A 26,263-nucleotide genomic window follows, 5' to 3' on the forward strand; every position below is an offset into this window, starting at 1 on the left:
ACGCAACGCAAGTTTATGGACAGGCGAAGAAAATGCGATGTCGGCATCCGCTGAACGCCATCAATGCCAGGGTGCGCGGATGAGAGAAAACCACCGATGTCAGGCATCATTGACCTTCCATCAAATACTGGCTTTGCGTATGGTTCCAGGGAAAACACCGATGTCGGCTGTCGTGGATCCATATCATGTGGGTTGCGGACGAAACCACGCTGATGTCGGCATCAGTGACCGCCAATCGACCGGAACATGGATGAACGCGCCGATATCGAACATCATTGTGCCATCAACCGCCAGATTTTGCATCAGAAAATATGCGGGATGTCAACATCGACGGTGCATCGTGCTGGTGCGCGTAGAACTCTGGAGTATGAACATCGTCGGTCGACATCGGCCTTCCAGGTTGCTGGACGAATATGCCGTCATCAAATCAAACCGGTGTACCATCATTGCTGGTTGCATGGTTGAAAATGCCAAATCGCCAAAACATCCGTGAACCGCCATCGACAACGCCGGGGTTGCGCCTGAACTGAAGAAAACCGCGATCATCAATATCGGTGGATGCCATCATTAAGGTGCCTTTCAGGATGAAAACCACGCCGAATATCGACATCAAATTGACACCATGTTTCCGCAGACCGCCAGACGAAGAAAATGCCGATGTCGGCATCAGTGGTCCATATCGGCTTCGCCGGGTTTGTGGACAGAAAACGCGGATATAAATCAGTGGGTCCATATCCGTTGCCAGATTTTGCCTGGACGAAGAACCGCTGGTCGACATCATCGGCCGCCATCGACTCAGGATTTTGCATGGTTGAAAATATGATATCGAAACATCAATTCAGTCATCATCGGCCAGTTACTGGGATGAAGATATCATTTATCGCCGATTGCTCATCGGCGCCAGTTGCCTGGACAAACACTTCGTCATCGACATCATTGATCGCCATCGGCTAACCGTTGCAGGTTGCGGAAACCGAACGCCAGGCATCGACTACCGTCCGCCATCGACCGGGATTGCTGGTTGGGAAAACCACAACGTCCTGGACATGGACGAAAATACATTTCGCCAGTTTACATGGACGAAAAATGCGGTATGCTGGTTGCATGAACGCCACCGATCATCGTGCAACCGCATCATCAAACTTCCATGATTTGCATGGATGGAAAATACGCCGATCATCCGACATCGTTAAATTATATCGAAAATACCGTTGCATGGTTTGAGAAAACCGGAATCCAGGCTGTCGTCAGATAACCATCAAACTTCGGGTTACGCCTGGACGAACCACCAGTATGTGGGTTGCGCTCAGTTGAAAATACGAAACATATGGATGCGTGGACAGAAAATGCATAAAACCGCCGCAGTTTGCATGAACAGAAAACCATGATGGTATCGACTGTTACATAATCATAGTTATGGACGAAAATACGATGAACATCCATGGGCAACTATCGAACGCGCAGATAACATGATCGCGCGGTATCCGTCATTGCTCCGCCATCAACCGTTTAACCGGACGAAAATACCGCGATAACAAAGCATCGTTGAACCATCGGCTGCCGATTTTGCGGACGAAAACCTTCGCTCAAGCATCCATGGCCCATATCAATGCCGGTTTTGGTTGGGAAAATATGATCATCACGCTTATCATGCCGCCATAACCTAACGGATTGCATCGGTGAAACGCATGATATCGATATCGTGGTCCATATTCGGTTACGCATGGACGGCATCCGCCGATTATCGAAACATCGCCAATAAAATCAATGCTGATTTCGCGTGGATAAAATGCGGTTTGTTGAAAGCTACCGCTCAGTTTACGCCGGACGAAAATGCAACCATATGATTTGCTCTGGACGGGCGCCGATCGTATCATTGACCATCATCAATGCATGATTGCATGGATGAGAAAAATATACTGATATCAGCATCGTTAATTCCGCCATCAAATATGGGTTGCTGGTTAAAATACCGTTCGCCGAAGCATCGACAAACTCATCAAATACTGGTTTTGCTGGAACAGAGAACCATGATTTACGTAGGACGAAAATACGGCTCATATGGTTACGGACTGAAGCCGGCTACGCCGGTTGCGCTGGACGATATTCAAAACTTATCGGTGGCCACCATCGATACGGTTCGCTGGACGAAGATACCGGTCTCGGCATCGGTGGTCCATCAACCATGGGTTATGAACGAAGATACTGACCATCTCAAAATCGGTGAACCATATCAACCAACAGATTTTGCGTCGGTTTGAAAAACCGATATCGAACATCGGTCAAACTCATCATGGCACGGACAGGGTCGCCGTGATGTTGTTGCAGCCACCGCTATGTACACCAAACCGATATTGTCGGTCAGTTCATATCCTCAATCCGTATACCCGTAGCAATCGTTAAAAGTCGTATGCGCTGTGCAATGTATCAGGCGTGTTATCAAGAATTGAATAACAAAGGTATATATCACCGACGATATTCGGCTTCATTTCCGTATGCGCCGCTGGTGGCGCAACAATCGTTCCGCATCGTGCCAGTGGCAATCAAACTGGGATTCGGAAGGCGTGCGCGTCTGAAACTGGAACACGTAATAACTGGAAAGAGATCGGCCGACGACTGGTAAATGCGTCAGTTCTGGCGATTCGATGGTCTTCGACGTCGCGGCATTCGTTATTCAAATTCAGAAGTTCCGGGCAGTTCGTTACTGGTTCATTTTGGATTATGGTGGTGTGTTTGGCTGTCAAACCGTCAGGGCTGGTGAACGTCGCCATGGGACAACGAAAAATCCCTATAATTTAGGGATATGGATCCTCTCCGATAAACTGCGTCTGGTTCGGGAGGGTTTATGAAGGTCAGGAAGTTGGACGGTGCTGAATAAAGCGCGTTTTCATGAATCATCTTTATTAACCTTACGACGAATTCTGATTGGTCGTCGCTCGCTAATGAGGACGGGAGAACTCAAGTTGACGGTGGTTTTCATCAGTTTGAGTTTTCGACAATGATTCTGTTATCGGCATTTCTTAGATCCAACCTGGCCAGGTTGGTGGCTTCGTTAAAGATATTGCTTCAAAGGCTGGATAAATCGTCTTTCAAATATCGTTTATGCAAAATAATGGGTCCTGGCGGATCATGATTCACAATGGATCTTCATTATGGTTTACTAAAGTGAATGGGTTAGTTCAAAGCCTTCATCTCGATCTCGATCATATCTTCATTTAAATCTCGGCGGATGCGTAATCATGGCTGCTCGAAGCTGTTCCGCTGAAGTCATTATGAAATGGCTATTAACTGAATAAGCGATCGTTGGTAAATGGCGTTTTTAATTCGGGTTATCGATTGATTCGATCATCGGTTCGTCATCGAGTTCGTGGTGGAACTTCAGTTGGTTTCGTTACGAATTAATGGATTTTATTGATATTCAGTTCAAACCCGGATACCGGGATGAAAGAATCAAACGGATATTCGATGGTTGGTTGTTGTTGGTTTCGTTAACTCTATGTTTTCAAAACCGGAATCGGTCAGATACTATTGGTCGTCGTGGCACATCAAACTCTTCGCTGTTTGGGATATATCGTAAGTCATCGGAAGGTGAAGATATTCGTCATAACCGGACGATAAACCGCGGTGCGGTTTCGTTAAGAATCGGGATGCTGTCACGGACAGGATCGATAACGAACGCAATCAAAATATTAAATCGCTGCTCTCAAAACACAATACGATTTCATCGCTGAACAGAAGGTACGATTGATGATCGTTTGGACGAATAATAAATATATCAAATGAATGTTGATGGAACCGCGAAGACAAAATATTCGGTTGTTACGCTGCGGGTTGCATATAAACTCGATGGCGTCAGTTCATCATCACTCCGCTAACGTTATCATCGACCTTTAACGTTATCATATCCGTGGAACCATCTCAATAAACGTTATCATCAACTGGCGTTATCGCTTCACGACTCAACGTTATCCATATTGGTTAACGATATCCATTTATCGACGTTATCGCTCCATCAGCAGGTATCATCCATTATCGCGTTATCGCTCGCTTTACCGGGGACAATGGAACTGGCGTCGCCGGACCGACGGTCCGTCTCAAAGATGATATCGTTGAAGCGTTTAAATTGAATATGTCGACAATATTGGTCAACTGTCGGCAAACGATCGTTTCTCCGGCGACCGGGGAAGGATATCGGCGAACAACCTCGAACCGCCATGTTGAACATCGTGACTTCAAAGATTCGTCAGACTTCATGCCGGTCGACCATATCGCCGCTGACATAATTGATCTGTGCTATAATCATTATGGTTATTCGATCCAGCTTGGACATTTATATCGTACTAATTCGGCGCTGGTTCTAAAGTTCTATTTCTTATCATAAGAAACAGGTTCTTTCAACTTGTTAAGTGTGTTAAACATACTAGACCTAAGTTCTATGTTTTATCAAAATATGGCATGTGTCATGTTCAAAACCAAACCAAAATTCAATGCAAAATTCTATGCATGTACATGCCTACCACGACATTTGAAACGTGCATGAGCGTATTTATGCATACCATGTATTTATGCACATCATCACGAATTCATTTAACAGTTTCATGATACCTCCAGTACACATCCAACATAAAACATTATAAATGCGAAAGGGAATTAAGGTCCCGGTAAAATATCACACAGAAGAAATAATAAATACTCACCGTCGGGGTTAGCCGAGACACCACATAGGGTGCGACTATCCCTGGTATACTGGCAATGGTGTTAGACACGGCGAAGAGAGTCGCCGAATGGGCAAGGGCTATCTCTATATAGGAAACCATAAACCCTCCAGACCAAGCAAATGCATTCACTGCCCCTGCTAGACACAGCAGTACGACTGCGGGTACTTGACTCCTACAGTCGAGCTGCGCCAAGGAGATCATCAAAACTGCAGGTACGGCGACAGCTACAGATGAAATTGTCGGTATGAAGGAGAGAATTTGTGGATGGCAACTTCTTTATTTGAGGAACACGACGTTTCGGAGACAGTCTTATTCCTCGATCAGTGGAATGAACTGGCAAAGGAGTAAGAAGGAAGAATGAGTAAGGATATACCCCGAAACGTCGTGTCCCGCTAAATAAAGACGTTGACATCCATAAATTCTCGCCTTTATGTGTATCACTTCTAAATGTCGTTCAAAGACTGGTCGATGTGAGTTAAGAGGTGCCTGTCGAGAAGATTTCATGGAATTAGGTGCTCTTGTCAGTCTTTCTCTAATTTCGCAGCTACAAGTTTACAAGTGTACACGTGTACAAGACCACATTGAAATAAACTGATCATGGAGCGCTGCGCTCCAGTACTTCTTAAAATTAATTTCAAAGATTGAAATGTTAACATGTGCAGTAACTGCTGCCTCCGTGGGATTTCGTCTGAACTGACAGACAAGAGAAATGTAAACCCATGTCTAACGGTAGATAAAAATGAAACAAGCAATAAATAGTATTTCGAAGTTCTTAAAGTTCATACGTAAACTATATTTTCGTTTGGATACTACATTTATAGCTTCGTAATATTTCGATAACCTTTGTAATTTGTTGGGGTCAAATCAAGTGTATGTTTTTCGGCAGTTTGTGAGAACAATGTTAGAACAACACTTGAAAATTACATTGACAAACAACAACCGCTACACACAAGTAAAACCAGTAAATACCTATAGAGTTCATGAGCTTCCTTGTGTTGTCACGTGACAAATAGTTCTTCTTTATAAGGGTATCTGCCAGCCAGCCAGACAAGAACACGACGACACCAGTACACAGGTAGGGCATCATGACAAGTACACCGTTCTGAATGTGTCGTAGGGGAACAGATAATATACCTCAATATAAAGGCTCTCACATTGTAAATATAATTTTGAACAATTCAAAGTCATGAGTTATGTTCTTCTCTCACAAGAATATATATTGAAGAGAATATTCATTCTCCATTGTCTGCCTTCATTCGGGGTTTAATCAAGTCTTTGTTAGTTTGTTTTGCTATATTCGATGTATATGACGGCGGTCTGTAGTTAAAGCAGTCTGGGCATGACAATCTAGTGACTGACTAGATTGCGTATATTTACGCAACTGGGATACGATGACATGCGTCAATCATGTCCACCCGATGAAACATGGGTTGGTGAAGGCCAATTCCAACCCGGATCGTCACCGGTGTTAATGACAATTTTGTGAATGGTTCACTTATAACCATTAATGACACCAGGTGTTCTCAGAAAGGATACTTTCCTGAATATCTTAATCACCTTAAAATATAAAAAATAAATAATCATGCAAAAGACGATAGATAGTCAGCTGTGCACAATTTGAATTACCGATTGAATGTCGAAATGCATGACCTCATTGAGGTAAGTTGGAAGTTGAAGCTGTAGCATGTAGTAGGCATAGTTGTACAATGTGTGGGTGCAGATTAACGTCCACGACGCTCTTGATTTCAGCATATCGCCCCATGGTATCCTCTACATAGAACACAGACGTGGAGACATTTAAATACATAAGGCACGAATAAAATATGTATTATGTTATCAATGAAAATCTCATCATCACTTATATTTCGCTTTGACTTTACCATTTTCGTATTTTCAATATGACAAAAAGACATGCACATGGAGGATACAGGGGATCATGGTTGGTCTGTTTGATAGTTAGCACTGACTTTTACCAAACAGGCTTGGTAACAGGGACTTCTCGAACTGTGATCGAGTCCAGAAAAAGACACACCTGGTGAGATGGCCATCGAATCCAAAAGGTTCGTGTTTGGGATCTTCACGAAAGAAGGGTACATGAAAATAACGTACCACTTGCCAATCATCAGCGTTTCCTATATTGGACCCGGAACTAATCTACGTCTACTTTATGTTCACCAAGAAGTTGTATTTGTAAAAGGTTCAGGTTGTTAGAAAAACGAGTCACGTATTAAAATCCTTAATGCAGCATCTATATACTGTAATGTAAATGGGGTATCTCCCACCTCCGCGTTCAATTTCGTTAGAGGTTAGAGATCACAAGCAAACAAATGTATAAATTCGATTAAGTTACAATACGATAAACCCCAAATTTAGTACAGAGCAATATTACTGCAACACTATTTGAGTCAACAAATGTCTGAATAACAATGGCTTAGTATGGGTGAGAAGCAAGCATTCATTCTTATTTTTGGAAGGCACATGGTCATTTGATATGCAAAACGAACGCACTCTTTTCATTGTATCTATTTCAACAGATGATTGCTACGTATTAATATACTGATATAGGCTATCATTTGGTAATAACACTGCACCATTAGCAGCCAAAAAGATAACAATTTGAATTATGTCTGGATGATACTAGATTTTCATTTTCACAATGTGAAGCCAATAACCAAAACAGTATAGGGCTCAAAGCTCAACCCTGTCTAACACCACACTACAAGTATTATTTGAGAACTGTTAAATTGTACGGACATTCTGGCATATATTTGGATGTTTAGATGATGTACCGGTGTTATGAAAAACTATCCAGAACTAAAACCTATTTGAGGAAATGTGATTGTACAATATGCAAGTTATGTACATAGTTTGCGTCTCCGTTTGGAGATCAATCGTACTACTGTAACTGATTGTAAAATGTTTAGAAAGCATGGTGGAACCCGGCTTGGCATGTCAAGAACTGCAATTTTGTATTGAAAGTGTGACTTTAATAAACACAGCTAGTAAGAAAATTCGCAGGCAAAGGCAAGGCAAACGTTCACCGCGAAATAGAACGGAGCATATGGCACAAGTCAAATTCTATAACTGTATTAGATCGGAGATGGGCCGAATATGGAAGGTTCCTTAACCCGCCCACCAATTTAAAGCTTTACAATGACCTTGGGTACCATAACCCTTTTCAAACAAAGACCGGTCAGACTCAAAGTTATAGGGTTTGTTAAATAACTAGGACACATTAGTTCATGCTACCATGTCACAGTCACAGAAGAAATAATTCTGTTAATAGCTCAGTGTGGGGTATTCTTTTCATAAAAATACAGTGTGACATGAAAGGTAAATTACGACCCGAACTACTGTTTATGTTATACATATGTTTCACCATTGCTCATTGGTGATGAATAAGCATGATACTAATGATGCCTGTCATGTACATGTTTGTGTACACTCTTCAAACCAGTAGTGCATAGTAGATAATACGAATACTGAGTTTGTGCATTCGTGAAACATTCAATACAGATGAAGACTAAACAATCAAAGAAAATATAATTATCTGGCTTCGTAAGAGGTATATTTAGGTATTTATTCGCCAAAACGTCATATTTTAAGATGGAAGTCTTGCTTGGCGTGACCAGTTTCTGATTAACTTTCATTTGCCATACCTTCTCTTTGTGTGTCCGTGTTTTTGTATGTCGTTCTATGTAGGTTCTTTCATCCATTGATATCCATGGTTGATCACCTGGTTTATCACGTGACAGTAATATCCATAATAAAGACCATGTAACCCCGAGACCACCTGCATGTAATGAGACATGGATATATTTGCATATTAACAGCAAAGCAGTTATACCTTGGGCTAATACGACGAAACATTAATGCGGTGTGTACACAGATGGTATATTACGTAATCTATAGAGCAGTCACTAATTTGTTAGCTGTTATATAAAGTAAAATATGTGTCCAAAAAGAAGAAAGCAATTAATGCAGCATGAATACCTAGGTATTTATGAGCGTAAATGTTATGAATTGCATAGACACACTAATGAATTCTTGATCGTATGCGATATGAACTGAGAATGATACATTTAGACTAACAGAGGTGATTACTTCCTGGGCCAAATGCTAGAAAAGACCCTAACTTTCAGGATCTCTCAGAAGCAGTAAAAGTGTTTTCCAGTAATTAGCAAGACACCTCCCACCCTCCAGAAATTCTTGTTCATATGGAATGAGTGAGGGAATTTAGTTTTACGCCGCACATATTCCAGCTATATGGCGGCGGTATGTAAATAGTCAAGTCTGGACCAGACAATCCAGTGATTAACAGCATGAACATCGATCTGCGCAATTGGGAACCGATGACATGTGTCAACCAAGCCAACGAGCTTGACCACCCGATCCCGTTAGTCGCCTCTTACGACAATCATGGGTTACTGAAGGTTCATTCTAACCCGGACCTTCACGGGTTGTTGATATGGAACTAGACACAGAATGTATGAGGTTACTAAAAATAAACAAGGTTTACCCCACTGTTGAAACAATGTCCACATGTTCATAGACCAACTGAATGAGTATTGGCCACATGATGTAATGTACTGTGACAAGCACTGGTGTTCAACGTGGTCAAGATATGCAGTATGGGTGAAAAGGTTGAGTTTGATGCTACCTCTACATTTGGTATAATTTAGACAATATGAATTTTCTAGACTATTTCACAAACACTCACCTGTGACATAAAACACGGACGCCCAACCACCATCAAAGCCGGATCTGCACAGGAAGCCGGCAAGTGGGAAGACTAAAGCATTTCCAACTTCACTGCCTAGCATACATAAATGGAAATTATTGATGCAAACATTCATAAAGAATGTGCAGAAGTGTTATAGAATGTTCAACTGATTTAAAACGTATTCAGTGAGACAACATATGTATTAGAATGTTTTGCAAAGAAAATCATTCCATAGATTACAAGTCGCTTGCTACCTTGCAGCTGGATAGCTGGATTTGAATATGTGATGGTTTAGTGATTCCAGTAAGCTGCTTTGATACCAAAAATTCGCTATTCCCAAACTTGGAGAAAATACACGAAACCCAGTCATTAATACAGGCTACATATTTACGAGTATATGCTATGTTATTAGTTGAGATCTACATTACCCGTAGATGTGATTTCAATAAATTGAATTTGGAACCGAACGTGCAGTGTGTAATTTCAACTATTTAATGTAGCCCGTTTTTGAGAAGCTGCTTCCCTTCATAGATGTGTGTTTTTAGACTTACAACGCCTTGGTTTCATTTTGCCTTTTGGCATTCGGGGTATGTTACAAATATGCAAATGCAGTAGAGAGTTTTCCTATCAGTGCTTTTTTTCTTGTCATCATGTCATTAATTTCATCAAATAAGTTTCCATAGCCCAGGAATCGGAATGAGTACCTTTGCAAACATATACCACATATACCATCTTCATGACCTACTCATTTCACTTTGACTGAGAATTAATTCACTATGTTCCAAAATCTGGTCATCTATGCTTATTCGCGAAACAGGTATGATTTATACATACTAACACATCAGCAACCCTCATCAAAACTGTTTGGTAGCATTTACAATAATGTATTAATCACGCCGATGCATTGGTCTTGCATAAATCAGTTCCAAATCTGTGATCGTATTTACATGTTCATCGCGAGAACAAGTTATTGGATCAGGACACGGGCAATACTATTCTTTATATTATACATGTAGTATAGCAGCGTTCTGGAAGGATTGGGGGCGGTGGGATAGCCTAGTGGTTAAAGCGTTGGCTCGTCACGCCGAAGATCCGGGTTCGAATCCCCACATGGGTACAATGCGTGAACCCATTTCTGGTAGTCCCCCGCCGTGATGTTGCTGGAATATTGCTAAAAGCGGCGTAAAACCAAACTCAGTCAGTCAGTCTGGAAGGATTGAAACATCAAAGGGATAGAGAAACTGCGGGGGTGACCAAAGATCCATGTGTTTACCTGTAAAGGCTATACTTTGTAAAGACGAGATTTCTGATTTGGGTGCCCACTGGACCCAGAAAGCAGGAAGCGATGTGAACAATACTGACTTGGAAAAAGAAAGAAACATGACTGTTAGAAATTCCTTTGGTCATGTATAGATTCATACACATCGGGTTTATGAAAAGATCTGTCGACCCATTCTGACACATGTGCCCACGGGTTTACAGGAATCCAGTGCTAAAAGTATTGCATTCTGGAATATTTAAACTATATTGCAAAGACATATTAAGTCAATGGTTCATTTCCAAGGACAATAGAGAATTTAATATCTACAATGTAGACAGTATGTGTATGAACTTGTCTGTTTGATTTTAATGGAAACATTGCTTCTATTAAAGACAACGTAAAACCGAAACAACTTGTCCAAATTTTTGTTACCGCTATATTGGAATAATAGAAGACATTCCTATGCATAAACGTGTCAGGACAGTTCTCACCACAAATGCTCCAGTTAGGATCCGAAGAGCCACCAGAATGTACACGTTCGTGCGGGCAGCTACAGGTGAAAGCAGTGTTGATGCAGAACACAAGATTAACCCAATTCCAATGACTTTTCTGGGACCAAATCGTTCGGCTAGCAACCCACATGGAATTTGAAGACACAGGTATCCCCAGAACAATGATCCAAGAACAATACCTTGTGTTTCTTTACTCCATTCAAATTCTCCCATCTGTAAATACCAAAGTTCAATATGTATGCCTATAAGTACAACACAATGGCGCACACCAAATGATTTTATTTGAGTGTGTGTTGTTTACGCCGAACTCAGCAATATTCCAGCTATATAGCGTCGGTCTGTAAATAATCGAGTCCTGTGATCAACAGCATGAGCATCGATCTGCGCAATTGGGAAACAATAACATTTGACAACGTCTGGGGAAGGGCTCTGTCCTTCCCCTCCCGTTCGTCGCCTCTTAAGACAAGCATGGGAAACAGTGGACCAGTCCTAACCCGGATCTTAGGAGGTATGCATACCAAGTGAGGAAAGAAATGTTTACAATATAAGATAATAAAAACAAACAAATTTCCGAGAACTATGACATGGTAAGCAAATTCGAGATAACATTAAACAAAATCAGCATATATGAGTTTGTAGATGACTTACTATATGACAACTCACCTCGAACTCATCAGCATCACTGGTAATCCAGCTGAGAATCTTGCCAGTAGGGCAATAACTGTCTGATGTTTCATATCCATTGGTGCTGTTTGAATGACTATAAGCTGTGGTCAAGTTAGATAAGGTTTTCAATGATAACCTTCCCCCAAGATCTGTCAAGTTCCCGCTGGATTGACGAATCATACACACTATAGTTATCCCGAGACTCGACCGGAAACAGCTGCCAAGACACATGCCAACTGAAAGCAATATGGCAAGCCAGTAGCGACACTTTCCGTGTGTCTCATCTGAAAAGAGAATTCAATAGAATGGTAAATCTGTTCCTACGACCTCGAGCTCGGACACAAAAACCATTTCTCACAGCACCAGTCCTGAAATTGTCTCTTTCATTTTGTTTCTTTGTCCAAATACATGTTCAGTTTTTAATACAAATGAGTTTAGTTCGTAAATTGCTAAATGTGACAACGTGCCTTCATTTCCAAATACAAACATATGTGTAAGCTTCACTAAATAGTGTTACATGGGCTTCTACTGAAATCTGGCTCAGATAATTCATCAATGTGCGGCTGCGTCCATTCTGCATAAAACATGTGGTCGTGGGACCGAATTTCGGTTTGCCAGTTTTCGCTTCTGGGTATCAGCAATATTCTCTTTGATTTCGTCAAAGTAGTAAACATCCAAGACCTACAGACCTTAGATTGTATTCTCAAATAACCCTGATACGTATGACTGACAAGTTGTGAAAAACGGCGTTTAACCAAGCTCAGTCACCCACTTCATTGTATACACCTGGAAATACGTTAGTCACCCCTAAATATGTTGACCGCTAACAGAACTATGTTCAAGTTTACCTTCTGTTTGACGTTACACATAATAATAATGTTCAACAAGTGTTTGCCACTGATATGGCAATGTCCCCCGCCGCTAAAGAATTGAATATCTATATTTACTACTTATATTTTTGGGTCACATACAAGATGCCTGAAATGACTGGTGTCTGCATAATCACCCAATGTAGGCTGTCAACATACTTGAAAACATTGGGTGCAATGTATTATGAGATATCGCGTTTAAAAAGCGGTCAAAGTATCGTGGTGACCTTGAAGATAAGGTCAAGGTCACCCAAATCGACTGGTGTCTGCATAATCTCCCAATGTAGGCTGTCACAAAATGTGAAGACATTGGGTACAACAGTTCATGAGATATCGCGTTAACAAGAATCGGGACGTACGTATGGACGTACGGACAGACACCGCTGAATACATAGTCCCCCGTTCCAAGTATACTTGGTCGATAGTGTCTCCCAAACACGTCCCATCCCGACTGTCAGTTCCACCATGTTCTGTCCAGTTGGACTTAATGTTCACCCACAATAGGGGGCGGTACGGTAGTCTAGTGGTTAAAGCGATCGCTCGTCACGCCGAAGATCTGGATTCGATTCCTCATATGGGAACAAGGTGTGAAGCCCATTTCTGGTGTCACAAGCCTTGATATTGCAGTAATATTGCTACAAGCGGAGTAAACCATACTCTTTCACTCACTTACTGTACAAAATACTTGGATATACCGTTCTCCAAAGCCACATCATCTGATACTCTTCCGGAAAGAGCGTCCGCCCGGAGAGGAGTAAGTCGCGGGTTCGATCCCCGGCCGCGTCATAACAATAGACGTTAAAATATGGTACTTGTTGTTCCCTGCCTGGCACTCGGCATTAATGGGTACAACAAGCACTGGTCAGCTCGGAGTCAATATAATGTGTCTGATTGGGGTATTCATGCTTCACTGCGGCAGGGTATCTCAGTGAGCTAGCACTATAAAACCAGCTAATGTCTGGGATAGTACAGGCACACATACTCACGCATGCACGGCATCATATGAGCGAATATTCTTAAGTGCGACGTTGAGCCCCATTTCACCTCACCTCACCTCACCTCTTCCGGAGAGCCCGACACGTTTGTGGACTGGCAAGATTGGTTGTACGCTCTGAACATTGGTGACATACTGCCTTTTGCGTTTTAGAAGTGAGGCAGTCAGTCATTAAGTGAAGAGTAAGTAAGTATGGTTTTACACCTTTGAAAATTTCAAAGGTGTAAAACCTTAAATATTCCAGCCAAATGCTGAGGGCATAAGAACTTAGTTTTTGTCACATTTTACCCATGTAGCGAATCGAACGTGATGATGTAACGTATAACCAATAGGCTAACTCTTTCAAAATGTATAGCTTCACCATGTTACGTGGTGGCCCACAGTTTTGTGATTAAATGGCCCGGAATGATGTATATGATAAAGCAATTACTCGACACACATGTATGGCATGTCAAAGATTATATGCAAAACCATACCTTTGTCAATGTTCAGATTTGGTTCCACTTCCATCTTCAATGCTCAACACATAGTCATGTCGGTGTTGGTCAGTTATGTAAAAGAGCGAATGCCCCCGTGGCCAGGCCTTTTTATATACAGTATGCCTAGCACTGCAATAGAAATTGCTAAGTAAGCAATTGGTGGTCATTGTAACATCTATAAAATGAACGAGCCTGTCACTGATAATTCAGTTCAACGACAACATAAAAAACCCATCAATGTTGTAATATCCTACAGGGTTTTGATATGGTTAGGAATATATGCCAGATGTGACATTAGTATTGGCATTTTCGCATCACTTTGGAAATTCATGTTTCTATTGACACAACACTAGTTTGTAGGATATAGTTAGGTCGTGAATAAACCGTTTACTGGAACTGTGTTCCCGTGCTAATATTAATTTCAAAAACAAACGGTGTTAGGGAATCGCACTTTTCAATAATAATCGTTGGTGGCAAGGTATGTGGAATGGCGCCTGTACTCACCCCGGCTGGAATCAGACCCATTGTGTACGTGCAACAATAGACTTGTTGAGCAGGGAAAGAGCGTGCGTTATGTCGTGGAGTACGTACATATCCTGAAAACACACGAAGCCGGTTGTCAAGTTCTTGGACAATGACCAACAGGTGCATCTCAGAAAATATGTTGTATAATCCCATTGTGTCAGAGCGATATGACTCAGTTTGATGTTGAATAATATTCAAAAGTCTTCAAAACATACATCTTCCAAAAACTTCCATGTTTTTCGATATCATCAGCAAAGCAAAATTAATGAAACCAATATCTGAAAATAAAGTTCACTAAGTATCGCCACTTTTCATTTCATCCTGAATCAGCATTCACAACGTTGTTTTGTATGTTTTAAAGTCAGTATGTCAAGTACTTACTGGGTACAATCAACAAGAAGTAATGTAGTAGTGATTAAATGGTGATTTCAAAAATTTCCAATTTGGAAAGATGATATTTCCAAAATTTCCAAAATTGGAAAGATGATATTTCCAAGGCTTGGAAATCTTTGGAAATTTAGGAAGGATTTTACCACTACTTCTTTCAGTTTCTCCTTTTCCCAAGGATCCCCGTGAGTGTATAGACTGTGTATTCGTCCTCCTAGGGTGTATTCGTCCTCTATGCGATCAACTATAACCAGGAGACTATAAGACGTTGTAGATTATTCCTGGTATAACTTCTCTCGTCTGCATCCTTGTTGTTCTAGGTGTCAAAATTGGCATTAACTGTCATATTTGCCCTGATATGGCCAGCATTTTCCAAAATACAGTTTTAAGTGTATGGTTTACTTATTATCCACAAAAGCGCAAATAGTTTTTGACCTGTCACGGTTTGCATAAACACAAATTACATAGACCTACGTTACATCATTGATTAAATAAAAGTTTACCGGACCCACTGACTGGCCATGGTTTATTACATGTCATAAAAGTGAACCCTTGCCAGGGAATAATAGGCTTATTGTAGTAGAATACATTCTTTAATGGTACCCTCTAATTAACACCTGACACAAGGGATGGACCGTTTAGGTGGTTTATCATTGCGAAGTCAACAGACCATGAAATGTTGTTTTAAGACTGTGAGCGAATAGAGAGCAACCCGTTTGGGTTTGTGGTCAGAGACGGTGTTATGCAGTTGGTGTATTCACGAAATATCATGAACTTAATAATAGATAATTGGTTATATTGTCCACACACAGGCGGACTGGGGCAAAAAGAACCCAAATGAATCCCTTCTTAAAAACTTCATAGTGTAACTAATTAATTTGGTCATATACAATAAAAGGTGACTAAATGTTTAATTTTAGATAACGTTAAATAATTTCTGGAGAAACCACTACACAAGTTCATATCACAGATGATTCCAGAGACAAATAGTTTATGAGATTCTAGTTTATGAAAAGCATTAAATTCCAAACAAGCCAATCTGTTCTCTAATGCTCGGGAATTATTACCACTTACATACCATAGTTTGAGATGTCGACTCAGGAAGCCGACCTTTCGATTCTTATAAGGCTCAGGACATTGACAAGGGGTACGCTTTAAAGTTTGGGTGTTATTTTAGCACATGGCTAATCTCACGTGACGTGTTATTACAAGCTGGTGGTTGATGGAAGTGAACACATCGCACACTGAAGCCGACCGTGTAAAAACATGATCAAAACAATCATATGGTAAACACATTTAACAAGGCACTGATCCAGAGCAATTTCCGCGCACTGGTTGTTGCTTTTGTTATTGCTTTTCTCCCCTGAGTACCCGGATGATATCCCAGTACTTTCGATTGGTTCGTGACCTTTGCTGCGCAACCCGCATGCGCAATTGATCGTATAGGTGTAGATTGATCAACAAAAATAAAATCTTTTTACTCGATAATATTTCCATCATTTTGAAAATGAAATGAAAACACTTTGAAGTTTAATCATCTGCCAGTGGTAAAAATGTCAGGACTGAAAAAAAACAGAAGTCAATGCATGTCTATATATTTTGTCTTATAATCCTAATTATTATATTGCCATATTTGGCATGCATTTTGAAACTTAATAAAAAGCATACGATTATACTTATAGCGTATTTATAACATGACTGTAATATCTAGACATTTTATAGAATGCCAACAAGAATCATATTTCACACACACCCTAGGTATGACCTAGTGTATGTTGTCTGTCTCATTACGGCGAAAACAAATGATTCTGTTGAATGCTACCACAAATGAATAAAAACAAAATGCAAATATTAGAAATAAAACCGACTAAAGTCTGCAACAATGTCAGGTTATTACCTTGTTCGAGGAATGTATCCATCAATATCCACATAGGTTAAGTCCCGATTTTGACCGCCTCAAATTTGGATATAGGAGCCAATAGAGAGCTTTGGTCTGGATGTGTATGCTGTTTGTCCCCTCTTCTGACAACAGTCCCATCTGCTGTTGTAGTGACTGAGGCTGTTTTCAGGCACTGATATCTCCATATAATGGTACCATTCCTGCTGGCAGTTCGTCTCGTATTAGTTTGTATTAGTGTTGAAGAATTTTACTTGTTCTGTACTTCTCTCAGGTGATTGCATTAACATAACTACCCTTAATTGGTGCAGCTAGTTATCCCAGGTTTGAGAGCGAAACTTCGCGAATCAGTGACCAAGACGCTGTCAAAAATGGGACACTACCTCCACATAAAGGAACAATATGCCATTGATCTGCAGCTGACAAAGAATCCCGTTCCATGCCAAGTGTCTTTTAACAGTCTAATACCCGAAAAGGGATACATCGATTCAGTTTTCACATTGGTGTATAATCTCATTGGTCAACTAATTGCATGATGTCCGCCATTCTTTAAAAGGTAATCTAATTAGCCAATAATGAGCATTAAATCCACTTGTGTTTTTCTTGGCTTGGTCATCTCCTCCCCACCCTCCCCACCCACCCGTACCATTGTCTTGCTAATTAACATGGTCTGGTGATCCTCTTACGCCTTAAATAAACAACTTGCCCGACTGGCAAAGAGGAACACCCCATCAACTTACTGGCGGTTAATACATTGAAGGAAAGATGTTGTTTTACACAGGTACAGGGTACAGGACAGGGTGTAATCAGTATAGATTAGTAAATCTACATACATAAACATTACCTTTTGACAAATCCACTGTGCAAGAAAAAGTAATTAATCAATCAGCGTGTTATCGGTTAATCCTTTGATCAATGTTTGTTTTGTATCTCAGCTGATAATTCGTCTTGCTGCAGTTCCATGAGCATATTACATAACATGTAATACATTTGTCACATCAGACCATCAATTCATAATGCTGAGTACATGTATTTACTCCAGACACAAGAAATGCGAAATGGGAACCTTTGGCGGGTAACCTGAGTGGTATTACCATCATACCTGTTATAAATGCATTAATTGACCATCAAGTGAATGATGACAAATAACATGTGTAGGTTTATACCACCAAACACTCAGCTAGTTACAGCAAAGGGATAGTAATCGCTGAATTGCATGCAATGTTAATTGCCTGAAAAAGTTATGGGCCGACACTGTTTGGAGGATACGAACGGAACTTCATTGTTGCATAAGAAATACATATAAGCATTGGATGTGTACTGAAGTTAAAATTGTATATACCTGAGTACATTTTCATTTGTCATAAATATAATATGTAATAGACATCATATGTTTACATGGCATGATTAAATATCGAGGTAAAAAACACAGAAATAAGATCAAATTGAAAAATTGGATCAGTCACTATGCCATCTATGCATTAAAAAATCCGAAAAGCATATACACTGCTGGTATACTTTATTGCAATCAGACAGGAACTACTGGGGGTATTCTCAAATACATGTAACAGCATCTGATGAGCATCCACCCTTCCTAATGTCCCGCTGTTTGGGTTGAAGAAATTTTGTCAAGGTGGCCAGAAGCCCAGTCCCTGTGTCCGTCACTGTCGAGGGAGCAGATACCGACAAGCTTGCAGTTTGGTTTGGTAATTAGACTGTTGGCGAGAAACATTAATCGCTCTGGATCAGTTCCCCTCTAATTACATTGGGATATATACATGTAATGAGAAGAAGCATGAAAGTGTACATTCGATTTCGAAATGGCTAATGCTCAACTTGAACATAAGTTTATTCCTACACCTTGTTGGTGCAATATGCCGAAGGCCAAAGACAACCCACGACGAAGAAATACCGATACCTTGAACGACATCTTCAAGAACTGAGACACCAGTTTCAAAATAAAATGGAATGTTAACTGTTAGACAGTTTGCTGATTCAGCGTCTCTTCTTTCACATCTTTAATATATTTATAATGTACTTATAAATGTGTATGTATATTTATAATTATGTAATATTTTGAAACATTTCATAATATGATGTAATATAACTATTTATAAAAAAAATCCTGTAATATGTAGCATGTTGTAACATGATTAAATAAAATCTGTCCATATAGTCTCCACTCGTGGCTTACGCCTTCTATGTTTTTTATGTGTTTTATATTTCAATGTTTATATGCTGAGACTGAAATGAAACACTATCTTTATACATATATTTGGCTCGTTTTCTCATTAGGTGTGCTCTCATTCGCATAATCCGGAATATCCTATTCTATCAACAAGTAGGCCTATCATTGTCTCTATAATCCAATGTTAATTTGCTAACGGACGGGACATCAACATTTCTCTTAACTCATCTGTTTGGACCAAAGGTCGATAGAGGGGAGTTTCCATGTATATTCTCATGCCGTTATCAAGATAACAGTTACCAGGTGAACAGAAGTATATATGCATAGTGACTAGCAGCAAACTAACACCAGGTGATTCAGCAAGTAGCACATCGTTGGGGGCATGAGGAGAGTAAGATCAACAAGTCTAAATCCACTCCATTCTCCAAGTGATGGAATCAATCAACATTCAATCAGCTTGTTTATCCTGAACGTTGTACATCGAAATGCCGCTCTATGCAATAAACATGGAGTTGTTATCACGTAAGTGGTATGTTTCGTTGTGTATCCCCATACTGTTTACTGCAGTATAAGTGAAATCTGCTTCACTTTGCGAATGACCAATCTTTTGAAGTTGATTTAAGTTCTACTTAAGTAAACTGCTACCTAACAGATTAATCTCAGATTAAAACATCTCATTCCAAAGTCGTGTTTTCTATTTCAGGTACTAAGAAATACTGAATTTTTACATATTAGATATAAATCTATCGGTACCAGTTTGACGTGTCTGGTCATGAGTTAACTAACATAGTGATTATATATTTTTGACCATTACACGTGTCATTCACACGTCACGTATGCCATTCTAATGTTCTCTGATCCATTTCATCATACAGCATTTATGTCATTCAATGTTTTGAAGCTCATATGAAAACATGAAAAATGTTACTGTTCCAGTTCCTTTTGAAGAGTGAAATTATTTTTGTTCTTGGAGTGTTCCATCCCCAATATACTCAGTCATTATGGTTACAATCGGCCTGATTTTAATTAATACCTATCAAGTTATAGATGTTATACACGCGTGCATGCACACACACACACACACACACACACACACACACACAAAACATCCGTAATTTGTGAATTCTGTTCGGACGATAAAGAAATATCTAATTTGATAAGAATCACTCTATAAATTATCAAAAATATGGAACAAACTTCCGTATACTACCATTTCAGAAACATTGCGATATTGACCATGGAATAATGTTAACAATATGCAACCAACCCAATGTAATACAATACAATTTTCACCGCCTGTGCATACCACACTGTTGACGAATCTCTCAGGTGTGTTAAAGCGATAATCACATCGCGACATGATTAACAAACCTACAGCTCAGCAGATTTTAATAACTTACCTTTTTAATAAGAAAAACAAGATTTATGGATGTCTACTTCTTTATTGTGAATAACACGAAGTTTCGGAGCTTATGCTTGCTCCTTCATCAGGTGAAAATCAGGTCACAGTAATGCATTCCACTTCTTAATGCCCATCAAAGATTTAACTTACTTCCAGAGACTTCTTTAAGAGGCATAAGGCCAAGGCAGTAGGCCTTGTTAATTGGTGACTCTTAACTGCCTTGACTCACTCATCAATCAACAAGGGATTAGGTCCTGGGGCGTGCAAAGAACAATAATTTACCATCACCCACCAGTTATCTCCCCTTGTGGACATTTCCAAAATTGTACATTTTTGGAAATCTCATATTTCCAAAATTGGAAACATCGTTCTTGAATATGTCATGCTTTTTGCATATTTCATGCAATTCGAACAGCAACTGTTTGACTGCGTTATTCCTTTTTAACACATCCTTGCACTTTGCTATTGCTAGAAGACTCTGAAAATTTACTTAGGTAAATAGGTAAATACAGTTTTAGCACACAGCAAATGCTTATATGTATTTCTTTTGCAACAGTGAAGTTCTGTCCGTATTCTCAAAATAGTGTCGGCCCATAGGTTTTCACATGCAATTAAAATTGCATGCAGTACAGCAATTAATACTCCCTTGTTGTAACCCGTGTTAGGTGGTATAAACCTACACATGTCATTTGTCATCATTCACTTGATGGTCAGTTAATGAATTTATAACAGGTATAATTAGTGGTAACACCACTTAGATAACCCGACAAAGGTTCCCATTTTGCATTTCTTGTGTCTGGAGTAAATACTCAACAGTATAAACATCGATCAAAGGATTAACCCATACTTTTATCTTACGGATTTGTCAAAAAGGTAGTGTTTATGTATGTACATTTACTAATCAATACTAAATACACTCTGTCGTGTCTGTGTCTGCGTAAAACAACTTCCTTCTTTCAAAGGATTAACCGCCAAGACATTGATTCTCATTATTGGCTAACTAAATTACTTTTTTTTGTAAAGAATGGCGGAGATTATGCAATTAGTTCCCAGGTATGCTATCTTGGGTGACCAATGCGACTATATACCAATGTGAAATACCTGAAACGATATATCACTTTTCGTGAACATGTATTAGACTGTTAAAAGACACATCATTTGGAACAGCTGCAGGTGAATGGCATACGGCTCGTTTTTGTGGATATTGATGGATACATTCCTCGAACAAAGTAATAGCCTGACATCATTATAACTACCTGTTTTAGTTTTAATAATTGCTTTTTGTTTTTATTCATTTGTCGCAGCATTCCACAGAATCCACGATTTCGTCGTGAAGTAATGAGACAGACAACATACACTAGGGCGTGCGTGCGAATTATGATTTACAATGTCTAGATATTCAAGTTATAAGTAAAGGCAGATCGCCTGATAATAAACTAATTAGGATTATAAGACCAAATAGAAAGACGCACGTTGACTAGTATCTACATACTGGTGAGTGGACATTAACCATGGGAATGTAGCAAGATATTTATTGCGCAGTATGTCACTTCGACCCCCACCTCGCTTCCGAGGAAGAAATCGTTATGTTATAAGTTGTGTCATGCCAAATCCTGTTGGCCATGATTCCAATACATATTTAACTACGAGTAGAAAGTAGTTTTGCTTTTCTAACTTGATGAAAACAAACCATAATCTCATTAATTCTTTAACAGACTTTAGCCCGTCATGTTACGATTATTAAAAATGGCAGCGCACTGTCGCGAACATCCGCGAGTCTGAGAATAAATGCTATTTAGGTTTGTTTTCACCGAGTTACAAAATCAAAACTACTTTCTACTGGTAGTACAATATGTATTTGATTGATGTCCAATAGGATTTGCGTGACATATCTTATATCATAACAATTTCTCTCGAGGAAGCGAGGTGGTAATCAATATAACACTACTTCAAGTTGTGTCATGGAAAATATGTTTGGTCATCAATCATATATATATTGTACTACAAGTAGTAAGTAGTTTGATTCTTTAACTTCCGCGAAGCATCTGGACAAATTTAAGATATCGTTCCAAGCTTCCACAACGCTTGTTTCGCACTCACAAACATAACTCATTTACTAAATGATTTAGCACGAACTGCGGGGTCCGGTGGAAATTAGTGCATGGTGACACCATCACTCGACCCCCCAGGACGGCAACGCAACGATTGACAGCAACGCAACGATTCGTTTTGCTTTGAGTAAGTTTCGTTGTTCAGACCATCCTTTAATGTTGGAATAAGGGCGAAAAGTAAATATAAAACAACATGAGTGATTCTACCCTCTGTGTATTGTACTTACCATTGAATCAGAGTACCAATTCTTTATTGAATGTTCATTTTACTGTGATCTGAGAAACAGCCTTCTCCCACAATACTACATAAATAATCCATGTGAAACATTGACAAAAGAGCGAAGTTTTTGAATATAGAGTATAAGATTAAATTAGACATTGTACACGTTAGCATGCAGCTTAATATTATATATGGCGCTGGATTGTATTTTCATCTTTATAATTGTAAAACGGGTCGGTGGCCCTTGTACGAAATTAACTCTCACTGACTAGATATAAGCTTATGATGATACATATTTAAACTCAACGTGACAAATTCACTTTTCACACTTAAAATGTGTTCACTGCAATTTCGACTAGTCAAGTCGATAATCCTTTCGTTAACCCCTTAAACAATCATTACTAAAACAACACCAAACATCAAAGACTACCGCCAGTCGCCTTAACGACCCCATGAAACACTCATGCCGCCCCATGCCACTATTGCAATTAGCCCATGCAGAACAATAATTTACCATCACCCACCAGTTATCTCCCCTTGCGGATATTTCCAAGATTGGAAATTTTTGGAAACATCATCTTTCCAAAATTGGAAATGTCTTGGAAACATCATCTTTCCAAGACATTTCCAAGCTTGGAAAGATGGATTTTTTTTTTCCAGTGAATTATATTACAAACTCAGATTACACACTGTTCAACATATCCTGCTATTATTAATGATCTATTGGTCTCTTCGTTGCAAACATCGGTGACAATGTTGAGAATATATTTGTAAACATTTCAATAGTAAGAAATCATGAACATGTAATGCATACGTTACAATAATTTGGCAAATTCAACGACGAGATTCACCAATACTGCCTTTCTGTAAGTTATCTGTAACTATTCTAGTCTGGACAAGACAATCAAGTGTCTCGCATCTTTAACATCCATCTACAAAATACGGATACGATGACATGTATTAACGAACCTGGCCGCTCTCTCCCGATAAACATGGTTTGCTGAAGATCAAATCTAGCCTGGGCCTCCATATCGTGTGAGTGAGTTGGGTTTGACGCCGGTCTGAACAGTATTATATCTCGACCTGTCTGTGAGGTGAAAGCCTACGTGGTGAAGCTTTAAGACACATATAGCCAACCCTACACCTACGGTGCTGCATAACCTATGTAGATCATAATGTCGAATTATGTACGGTAAGGCACTAACCATTTTGTTTTGAAGAATTTGGTTACCTGTTCAGAAATATGAAAAACGTCTGAAATGAGGCTCCAGCCAATGAAATTTTCTTGCCACAACTCATCTGGTTTCAAAGCATACAACCCTTTCGCGAAATTGTTTTGTTTTGTAAATGAAATTTAAACATGTACACAACAGTTTCTTTCCTTTATGCTTCAAATATTCAAATATTATGTTTCTCAAACAATCCAAATATAATTTTTCAATGCCACAATTTCACTGATTTCAAATCGTGTCAACGTTGACGGAATAATGATATGTATTCATTTACGAATATATTCTATTCATGCAGCGAACGACAGTCGATGGCGACAGGTTTTCCATTTCACATATATATTGTTTATTTAGATGCACTGAACGTTATTGGAATATCGTTGAATGCATATGGCAGAGAATATGTAGATATGGCAAACTGACATACATTCAATGGATAAGGCCACATTCACACCTACCATTGGTGTTTAGTTAGGAATATACTCCAGAGGCATCAATACCAAAAACAGTTAGACCGATTCATGGGTCACAAACACACGCACTCACGCGTGCACACAAACACACACACACTGTTAATGACTGACTTGTCTGGTCAAGACTCAATTATGTACAGACCGCGAAGCTATAGTTGGAATAATGCTGAGTACGGCGTTGAACAATAAACAAAAACAGCCACTGTGACATTAAAAAGCAAACTGATATTTGACCAATATTGATTTCAGGATATCATTTGGCGTTTAGGTAGAGTGTATCTTAGGTGTTGGACAATTATTAGACAAAAATTAGAACTACAAACATCAGAATATGTACAAAAGTTTGGTTTAAATCCATGCGAGGCATGACTTACCATTGCTTTGCTAACATACGAAAGGGAAAATAAATCCCTGTGCTTTTTCATTGTTATTTTAAAAACACATATATTCTGCCAAACACATGCTAAATATGAAGCATAATATCTGAGTTGTCTGAACGTAATAAAGGCATGTAACAAAAACATTTCATAAAAAACTTATCACAATTGATGTATATATGCACGGATACCAGTGTTTGTAAAAGTACAAACTTGGAGGTTAGATATGTATTGCACGCAGAATATAAGCATAATCGTTTCTGTCAACAGGTACGTACAATTACACAGTGACCTAATTTCCTCACACATCCGTTCATGTCTACCTGCATGCCACACTTTCCCCGCGAGTCCTTTTCTACAGCAGAGTAAAACAATAACACACAAATAGATCCGAAATATATACTCCGACTCCGATGCACTCAGTAGTTGATAGCAGTCTACTCACGTGTACATGGGAGCGATGTCGAATTACCATACTCTAGGCAGCGAACTGTTCTGCAAGTCCGATGGCGGTGCACGATGGCGGTGCACAACCAAAGTACTCTGGCCAAGTCACGCTTAAGGAAACAGAGCTGTTTGTCACCGTTCGCTCTATCGCGCGCATTCATATGCTGTACGTCAATAGGTAGTGAAGCGTTGCGCAGTACTCGCTGCTTGTGTTAGGCTTGCGCGGCGTCCTGCTTAAACTGTCTGTCTCACGAACCTGAATCATGTTCGTTTCTTTCCGCTCAGCCCTATATGTGCATGATACTAATGGTCGGAATCTTCATTAACCGAGGGGCTCCTTTTCAATATGAGTAGAAGCATTTGTTTCTCTCACAAGACAAAACGTTAAATTACTGGATTGACAAACATGTTCCTGCAGTAAGCTACGGTTATAACGAACTGTCGGATATAGCGTTCACGCTTTTGTCCTGGCCACATGCTGTATATATTAGTCAAAATGCATGTAACGAACTACGGATAAAGCGATCTAGACTTAGTGGTCCCTTCGAGTTGGTTATAACCGTAATTTGCACATGGGGGCAGGCATATCTAGAGACACGCATTAAATGCGCCATGTCACGCCACACTTCTCTAAAAATAAATAATGCATTTCTCCCAATAATACTAACTATCAGCCCTCAAGGAATTCGAAGCTACCATATAATTATTCCCCCCAAAATACGTGTTATGTACGTAACAATATTAAATTAAAACGTTCGAAGAAGTTAATGCAACGTTGCATTAAA

General features: G+C 39.7%; 1 protein-coding gene across 1 annotated transcript; it reads right to left on the reverse strand.

The window, feature by feature from the left end:
• Positions 1-4,769: 4,769 nt before the first annotated feature.
• On the reverse strand, positions 4,770-25,700 carry LOC124259578 (uncharacterized transporter slc-17.2-like). Its single transcript, XM_046693734.1, has 11 exons — positions 25,477-25,700; positions 14,727-14,818; positions 14,220-14,351; positions 11,878-12,164; positions 11,194-11,427; positions 10,715-10,802; positions 9,439-9,534; positions 8,378-8,511; positions 6,345-6,488; positions 5,688-5,820; positions 4,770-5,051 (listed from the first exon to the last, which is right to left on the reverse strand). Exons 3-11 carry the CDS (start codon positions 14,251-14,253, stop codon positions 4,891-4,893), a joined length of 1,311 nt encoding a protein of 436 aa, XP_046549690.1. The 5' UTR covers positions 14,254-14,351; positions 14,727-14,818; positions 25,477-25,700; the 3' UTR covers positions 4,770-4,890.
• Between the last annotated feature and the right edge of the window lie 563 nt (positions 25,701-26,263).

The sequence above is a fragment of the Haliotis rubra genome, unplaced genomic scaffold, assembly GCF_003918875.1.
Source record: "Haliotis rubra isolate DU_JTF1 unplaced genomic scaffold, ASM391887v1 Scf73, whole genome shotgun sequence".
NCBI lineage: Eukaryota > Metazoa > Mollusca > Gastropoda > Lepetellida > Haliotidae > Haliotis > Haliotis rubra.

Coding starts and splice junctions, on each gene's coding strand:
- LOC124259578 (XM_046693734.1), bottom strand. CDS start 14,253: ATGGAAGTGGAACCAAATCTGAACATTGACAAAG. Junction 11,428..11,877: donor GTGATGCTGATGAGTTCGAG/GTGAGTTGTCAT, acceptor TGGTATTTACAG/ATGGGAGAATTTGAATGGAG. Junction 5,052..5,687: donor GAAGCTCATGAACTCTATAG/GTATTTACTGGT, acceptor CTCCTTTGCCAG/TTCATTCCACTGATCGAGGA.